We start from the raw sequence: 8,862 nt of genomic DNA, 5'->3' as shown, positions 1-8,862 counted from the left end.
CCTGAATCCTTGCGATGTTGACAGTGAAATTGTTCATCTCTCCACCTGTTCATCCATTCAGTGACACTTCACTCACTCAGCACTTACAGAACACAGGTATTTACTTCAGATAGAAACAAAGAACAGTATACCTAAACATTATTCACATTTGGAGAATACAGCCATTTAAGAGGAAGATCGAATATCACATTACTTTTTTCCACATCATAATTTTAATGAAACTTCTAGTCCTAGTTCTTTGAGGCATCTCCACATGATATCCACAGTGGTCAAGCAGTCTGCACTCCCACCAACAATGAAGAAGGGTTCCTTTCTCCCCACACCCTCACCAACATTTGTTATTGTGTGATTTCTTGATAGCAGCCATTCTTTCTGTGATGAGGTGCAATCTCAGTGTTGTTTCACCTGCATCTCTTGAATGAACAGTGATTTGGAACTTTTTGCATATATTTATTTGCTGGTTTTACTTCTTTTGTCTGAGAAATGTCTGTTCATTTCATTTGACCCAACTATCCCTCTTCTGGGTATATTTCCAAAATAATTAAAAGAATCATATTACAGTGATTTATGCATACCCATGTTTATAGCACCATTGTTTTTAAAAGCTAAAAGCTGGAAACAGCCCAATTGCTCACCAGTTGGAGACTGGATAAAGATGTGGTTTTTTTTTCTATAAAACGGAATACTACTCAGCCATAAAGAATGAGAAACTAGAGTCATTCATAGGAAAGTGGATGTATATTGAGGCCATACTCTTCAGTGGATTAAATAAGACCAACATGTAAATATTGAATAGTTTCTCTGGTGTGAAAAACTAAAAGTGTACAAAAGATCCAAAGTGTATAATTGACAATGTGAAATAGGAAGAAAAGGGCCAAAGGTGTAGGGGAAGTGGGAAGGGTAGGAGAAAGGAAATAAGGGGAAAGAAAAAATATGAGAAAACGAAGTGATGGAGACAAAGTCTTTTTAAATAGGGAACATTGGAGGAGGTTAAAAGAGAGGGTAGGGGTGTGGGGAAGAAGTGAGAACCTGGGTACATCATGTAAAGGAGCAGGATCTGAATGATAAATATAACTGTAATGTATACTTAAAAAGTACCAATAAACTCAATGAGAAAAAATAATAATAATTTTAATGAATCTAAATCCTTTCTTTGAGAATGATGTATGGGGTTTGTGTAAATATTGATAAAATAGCAATCTATATTTTCTATGTAAACATGACATGATGAGTTTAAAGATCTCTAAAATGCATCTTTAATTTCTTTGTAGGCGGAATACTTCTGTTTCATCTCTTTGCCTTACTATTTAAAGATGTCATGAAATAACTGAAGTATTTTTCTCTAACACTGCAATTCTTTGTTGAATAGTAAGTATTGGGGGGAAATTTTCTTATATATATATATATTTTTTTTTACCTGTAGCAAAACACACCTTGGTTTTATGCAGGAGAGTGCCTCCCTCTGCTTTTGCAAGGCAGTGGGAGAAGTGCAGATGGAAGGTGAGAATTACATGGTGGTCATCGGATGTGTAGCTTGTCAGGGGAGGTGGCCGACATCTGAAGCCCCTTCACAGCCTGCAGTCTGGGATTTCGTGAGGCAGGTGGAGAGCTCCAGCCAAAAGTGACTTTAGGCCAATAGGTCTTTAAATTATCATCACAGCTTTGTGCTTGATTGCTTTGAAAGTCCTCCAAATTGGTGCTTGAGATATTTTGATAGGAGCATTTTGTCCTGATGCTGGTTGTTTACTTGAGTCTCAGAGCTCTAGCTAGGACTTGTCAGGGTCAATTGCCCTGTGACCTGCAGCCCTTCAGACAAGCATTTGTTTGGTGCTTCTTGTTTTCCATAACATCCACCTCCTGGAAACAGTTCCTGAGCACCAAGAAACCACTGCACCTGAAAATAGTATACTCAATACAATTTAGGATAAAGGCTGTTATGTGTAAAATGTTACTTTTCTCTTTTATCTAATTTGAATATTTGTGGCAAGTAAATACAATCACGAAAGTCAACTTGTGTGTTTTCAAAAAGAAGAAACATATTTTTATGAAAGTTTTGCCATATATTTTATTGTCATCTTGCTCCATCTGAAATAGGAAAACTCCATTCTACCTCATATCTATCAATCCTATCACCTAGATTGAAGGAAAAACCCAACATACAGTGACATCTTGACAATACTTGAATTTTGCCTGTTTGTCAAATGTCAAGTGTATTCTGTAAGACTTGGCTATGATTAATAAAGCCTATATTATAAAATTTACACCCCAAATGTCTTGTCCATTTACTATTTGGGTAGAATTTAACTGGTTCTGCTCCCTTGTCCCTGTTCTGTGTCAGGGAAATCTCTAGTGAGGTGAAGGCTGTAGTGTGGGTGCTATACCTTGGGCATGGACCTGATAGCCAAGAAATGAAGAAGCAAGTGTATATGGACACTTTAGTAATAATTAGCACTAGACAGAGAGAAACAGAACATGAAAACAAACTCTTTAATATAAGAACACAGCTCACTACTTTGAACCATCTTAATCTGTGGAAATCTCAGTTTTGGGTAACTGTAGCATTCTCACCTCTCATCATGAAATTTTTTTCCTCTAACTTACTCTTACTAAGATATAGTTGACAAAAATGAAATGTATTGATCATGTACAATATGATGCTTTATATTTACATATATTATGAATTTATTTATTTAAATCAATTAACAACCCAGAATCACCAACACACATCTGTAACCCTGACCTTTGGAAAGCTGAATCAGAAAAATTCCAAGAGATTAAAAAGTGGGCTTAGGCTGAGGCTCAGTGAGAAGACCCTGGATTCAATCTTCAGTGTGGCAAGAAAGAAAATCAATCAACATATTCATGACTAGATCATAATGATAGACATGTTCTTAATTTTTAAACACATCTTGTGAAGGGTATAAAGATCCCCCAGACAGTGGGGATCTTCTTTTCTCCACATCTTTGACAACACTTGTTTCCTTTGGTACTTTTAGTAATAGAATGTGAACAATGTGACTCTGTGACCTATGGGGCTGCATGTTCAGAATAAGATAAGATGATGTCCAGTTTGAACAAGGATTTAGTCACTGGAAGACGTATTGAATTCCTTTGAATAAATAGCCATTGTCAAAACTACAAAATGTCCAAGAAGTAAACAAGAAAACCCAATTTAAATAGCAATAAAATAAGATTAAGGTGAACATTCTTCTTCAGGAAAGATCAAGGATTAGATGACAAACTGGACAGTGAACAGAAGATATTTGAATTCTTGTAGTAAGAACTAAATTATATGTCAGGCTGAGTCTTTGGAAATCAAGAAAGAGGGACAGAGGAGTGCTTAAACATAGAGAAACAAAAGTTGATACAGAGAAAAGAATGAGGCTCTGCGCAATGCCAGCCTGTGTCCTTCCTACATCTGCTGCTTTAACGGCAGCCCCTGATGTGTTGCTTTCAGTGAATGGGGAAATTAGAAAACTTTTTCATATTAGAAAAACATGAAATGAAACTATAAATGGTCAAAATGTATGAGATGCAGCTAAATTCATGCTTAAAAGGAAATTTATAGCTTTAATTGTGTTAAAAGCTAAAGACTCTCTGATAAGATTGAATTAATTTTCCCCTTAAAAACCTGATTGTGTCTCTGGATATAGTGATAGAGTGGTGATCAGGTGGTGTGAGAACTGGGATACGTCCCTAAAACAGGAGCAATATAAAGCTAAAAAATAAAGATTAAGTTAAACTCAAAATCAGGACAATAAATATTTCTTGTAGTAGAAAATGTGAAGATAATAGCTCTTTGCTTATTTAAATATTATATTGAAGGAGACAGGCCCTTGCATCTCTGTGTACAACTAGGATCATTACACCTTTTGTATAGCATAAAGATCAGGAAAACATATCCTGAGTAAAACATTTTAAAAAAAAGAAAATTGGATCTGGACTCAAAAATAATTGTCTCAATTTTTTTCTGTATATATGCCAGAAAAGTTTTAAATAGATGGGGTTTTCTGGAGATTTTGTCTTTAGATACATTTTACACAACAGTTGCCAAAATGTATTTCATTTTGTTGGAGCAAGAATGTTAGAGGGAAGTTTGCCCACAGGGAACTTCTATAAGTCTCTTGCCAAGAAAGGTCCACTGAGGTTTATAATCTCTTTAAGAGCAAATTCCCCTGGCTTTATAAGAGAGCTCCCTTAACTATTTTTTAAAATAGACTTCCACTTCTAAATACTTTGTGATCCATCAAATTAAATAAATGAATAACCATTAAGTACTTAAGTATGGTATGATATAACATCCCTGAATGCAGAGAGGGTTTCAATCATTAAGTAACACTGAATTCTGACCAAAAAAAAAAATATATATATATATACCAGAATTTCTTTTTGCAAAGGATAATACTACAAAAAATTAATATTGATTTTGTGTGTGTGTGTTGGGAATTGAACTCAGGGACTTTTAACTAAACTATATGCCAGCACTCCTTCTTCCCCTTATTTTTGCTTGGTTTTATTTTTATTTTCAAATTTTGAGATAAGGTCCTGGTAAGGCACCAAATTGCCCAGGGTAGGCTCAAATTTATAATCCTCCTGCCTCAGCCTCCAAGAGTGCTAAGGTTACCGGTGTGTGCCACCACACCAACTCAACATTGACTTAAGGTAAGTGTCTCATCTGGGTCATCCTGATCCAATAGATTCAAACTTTGCCCAGGTCCCTGTATACTGTGAGCTCTTTATGCAGTTTCGTATTAGAAAATGTATAATGTAAATAAATTGGCACTTTTAAAAAATAATTCACAACAATAAAATATTTTGAGAATAATCTAGGCGTACTGATTTCATTAGTGGGCACTTATAATAAAGAAATGTGTGCTAGCATAAATTCTTAAAGGCATTATCAGGTTCAAGCCAGAATTTGAGTAATTTAAGGAAACAGAAGGGGAGAATATTCAGTCCTCAGAATTCCAGCAGGGGAATAAGGACATTGCTAATATTTGGACCTGAGGAAAAAGTGTGTACCAGATATAGACTGACAATAAAACCCAGCACTGCTTTTCATGAAAACATGCAGCCCAGCATGAAGTGTTGCACTTGCGAGAGTGTGGTCACACTCCTCAGCTAATTAGCTGTCTCAGCAAGGTCAGCAGGGAACTTCTGCATAAAGAGGCTGTTCCTAGGAAGTGTATGTATTAACAATGTGCTGGGTCTGGTTTTCTGATTTTACATCCTGTGTACTACTACACCAGTGTTTTGAAACTTTGTCATTACTTAATTCAGATCTCACAAGTACACATAACTCATATTTATAATGTAAATAAATAAAATAATTTGATAAAATAATGTAGCTGTTAAAATGGACAGTACAACTCACAATATGTACAACTCACAATATGCAAAATACAAATATACATTATACTATGCTGAGAAAGACTGATGCCTTCGGTAGCCTTTTACCTCTAAGCTTTGCAGTCAATCCCTGTCTTGGTTTTGAACCTCTGATTATATATTTCAATAAAGATTTCTTTTTACCTGTATGTTTCCTTTGATAACAAAACTTAAAATTGGCAGAAGCCAGTCTAGGCTTTGGGGAATAGATCTAAAGAACAGTGGTTTTGTTTGTTTGTTTGTTTGTTTGAAATCAGACCAACCCACACTGAGCTCAAGGAGTTCTGAACTCACCTAAATCAATTCATAACCTTCCCTAGAATGTGATGGAAGCCAAACCATGGTGGATGACATGGAATCTGGAGTAAGTCATCATGAATATTTCTTGGGCACTCTTTCAAATAACTAATTCATCCATTTCTCTCTTTACTGTGAGACCAACTCTGAGTTTCACTTTACCTACTTATTATTCTGTAAAACATTGCTATAATGCATCTCTTGGGTAAAATGTAGAGATTAGTCTTTCACTTAGCAGGACTACAAAAATAATGTTCAGACTGTTATTTTTTCATGCCTGCAAGTATCAAATCAGCTTTGTGAAGTTATGACACAGTAAAAATATTTTTATAACTCACTTTATTTTATTTAACTGGATAGGTTGGCTATCAGAAAAATTCAATACTAAAATATATGTCTTTACTTTAACACAAAATTTCCAAAAGGAGTGACATCAATCATGACTCTGGGCAATGCTAGTGCTCCAAAATTCTTCATTCTCCTGGGTTTCTCCAGCCATCCTTGGTTGGAAATGCCCCTCTTCATAGTGGTGCTCATTGCTTATATCTGCACACTAGTGGGAAATATCTCAATTATTGTGGTATGCAGGGTGGACCCTCACCTTGACAGTCCCATGTATTTCTTCCTTTCCAACCTCTCCTTCTTGGACCTGTGTTTTACCACAACCACCATCCCTCAGCTGCTGCTGAACCTGTGGGGCCCAGACAAGTCCATCAGTTATGGCGGCTGTGTGACCCAGTTCTACATATTTCATTTCCTGGGGGCCACGGAGTGCATACTCCTGGCTGTGATGTCCCTGGATCGTTACATTGCCATCTGCAAGCCCCTGAGGTACCCTGCTACCATGCACCAGCACCTCTGCATTCTCCTAGTGGCCATGGCATGGCTCAGTGGTTTGGCAAACTCCTTGCTGCAGTCATCCCTCACTGTCCAGCTGCCACTCTGTGGTAAAAACAAGGTGGACAACTTCCTTTGTGAGGTCCCTGTGATGATCAAGATGTCCTGTGCAGACACTACGTTCAATGTGGCTATGCTCTCCATCGTTGGGACATTCTATTCCTTGGTTCCTCTGTCACTTATCCTTGTTTCCTATGGGTTCATTTTAGCTTCTGTGCTTAGCATTCAGTCCTCAGAGGGGAAGAAGAAGGCCTTTAATACATGTGGTGCCCATGTCTTGGTTGTATCTCTCTTCTATGGGCCAGTAATTAGCATGTATGTACAGCCCTCCTCCACTAACTCCCAAGATAAGGACAAAATCATGTCCCTATTCTACAGTTTGGTGACTCCCATGCTTAATCCTTTTATCTACACTTTGAGAAACTCGGACATGAAAGGAGCGATGAAGAGGCTTCTCATGGTACTACACCAGCAGAGAACAGAACAAAGGTAACTCTTTTTTTTGTTGTTGTTACTCCATGCCTTTTCCATATGTGGCTCAAAAGATCCTCAGTTCTGGAATTATCTCTTGATTTAACCTCTTCCAACATTGCCAGCCTCCTATGTACATACACATTTGTGTACCATATTGCTGCGGTTCATTGGGTGCTATTTCAAATGTGAAAGCTAATCCGTTTGTCTAGTTAGTGTGAGTGAAAGCCATGCTATCCCATTGCTTTATGTCCAAAGAGCAGGCAATAAATAAATGCTTATTGATGGATGCAGCCTTTCAGCCTAGATATAACAAATGAAACCCTATGGTATATTTGTATTGTTTGGGTAAAAATACAAGTAATTTATATTGCAGCTTATCTTCTTGCTATTATGGATATGATGTGAGAGTTAATATTTCATATCAACTTTTTAGGAATTACCATCAAGGTCATTCAGTTGGTTAACATCTCATAATCTGGAACTGATTCTCTCAACCATACAACCACTGATCTTTAAGAGTGGGAAAATTCGAAACTCTTATCTGTCTTCCTACAAGTCTCAATGGGCTTTCTTGCTTTTGTGTTGTTATCTGAAGAAACTCTTTCCGTACTTCTAAAAAGAAAGGTTTATAAATAAAATCCTGAGAATCTTTCTTTATGTCCTTGGGTTGAGAGCCACTTAATTTTCATTGAGGAGCTAATTTACACAGAAAAAGGAAATTAGATGTATTTGATAGGTTAAAAAAATCTGAAATAGTCCAGTTCCTTGGGAATTAACATCAATTGTTATCAGATGAATTAATGGAGAAAGTAGAGGAAAGAAAAAGATTGTCTATCAGACCCTCATGTTTTATAGAGGTGAAGTAGAAAGACTGATGAAGCTTCAGAAAGGGGTATTCTGCTCATTTTATTAGTGATATCTAAGGCTCATTTTAAGTCAGATATGTTCACATAGTTTTCTATTTCACATTATTAATGATATCTGCATTTTTCAACTTGATGTGAAGCATATATTTTTTGGTTGTTCTAACAACTATACATTTCTTTATACAAACATTTCTTCGCACATCTCTCTATCCTTGATCTGTTTCACTACACATTTCCCAAATGCAAGAGCAAAATCTATTGGCTTATAGAGTACAAAGTTACACTGAGTCCAATCCATAGTTAATCATAACCAATTACTTCCCTCCTCAATCTGTGCTTTACGAATGACAATAAACCCGTCTCTATAGACGTGACGGTAAGGGTAGAATGGTTTCTGTCTTGTTGGGGACCTGTGTGTGCTGCTTCTCCGTGGTTCTGATCACGCCCGAAATGTACATTCCTTTAGAGGACTGCTCGTCTCTCCAGAGTGACCATGGGTTCTTTCATTCTTGTTTGGTTACCTGAATAGTGGAAAAAATGAGTGCTATAGAACAGATTTTATGTACTTTTAAAAATTGACAGTTGAATGATAAATATATTTTACTGTCCTCACTGCCTCCTGTAAAACCTGCATCAAGAGTTCATGCAAAAATGTGTCATATACCAAGTGATGATTCCAACAAAATAAGTTATGTGTTTAAGGCAATTATCTTCTGTAACTTTTTAATAGATCTTAAAATGATACCTAAGCAAACAAACCATATTCAAACAAAATTGAGAAAAGCCATATATCACTCATCATTCTTTGAAATAAAAATTAAACCACATTTAGTAGAAGACTTCTATTTTTTCTTGATTTTATTATTTCTGTATGAGATGAGATAAACATTATTCAGAAAATACCTCATTAGAAGATGCTGAATTCTAGAATTAGAATAAG

At 36.3% G+C, this 8,862-nt stretch overlaps 2 protein-coding genes across 2 annotated transcripts in view; both read left to right on the top strand.

The window, feature by feature from the left end:
• The first annotated feature begins 6,124 nt into the window (after window positions 1-6,124).
• On the top strand, window positions 6,125-7,075 carry LOC104870657 (olfactory receptor 2B11). Its single transcript, XM_010636336.1, has one exon. It carries the CDS (start codon window positions 6,125-6,127, stop codon window positions 7,073-7,075), a length of 951 nt encoding a protein of 316 aa, XP_010634638.1.
• An 825-nt stretch (window positions 7,076-7,900) lies between these two features.
• LOC104870656 (olfactory receptor 15-like) overlaps window positions 7,901-8,862 on the top strand; it is a 2,513-nt gene continuing 1,551 nt past the window's right edge. Inside the window, exon 1 of the mRNA XM_010636335.1 lies at window positions 7,901-7,948. Within this exon, the coding sequence (XP_010634637.1) occupies window positions 7,901-7,948 (48 nt within the window). The remainder of the gene's footprint in view (window positions 7,949-8,862) is intronic.

Source organism: Fukomys damarensis, unplaced genomic scaffold (assembly GCF_012274545.1).
Source record: "Fukomys damarensis isolate Sample0158 unplaced genomic scaffold, DMR_v1.0_HiC HiC_scaffold_10, whole genome shotgun sequence".
Classification (NCBI taxonomy): domain Eukaryota; kingdom Metazoa; phylum Chordata; class Mammalia; order Rodentia; family Bathyergidae; genus Fukomys; species Fukomys damarensis.
Note: the sequence above shows the minus strand (reverse complement) of the source record. Positions and strands in the feature narration are given on the sequence as shown.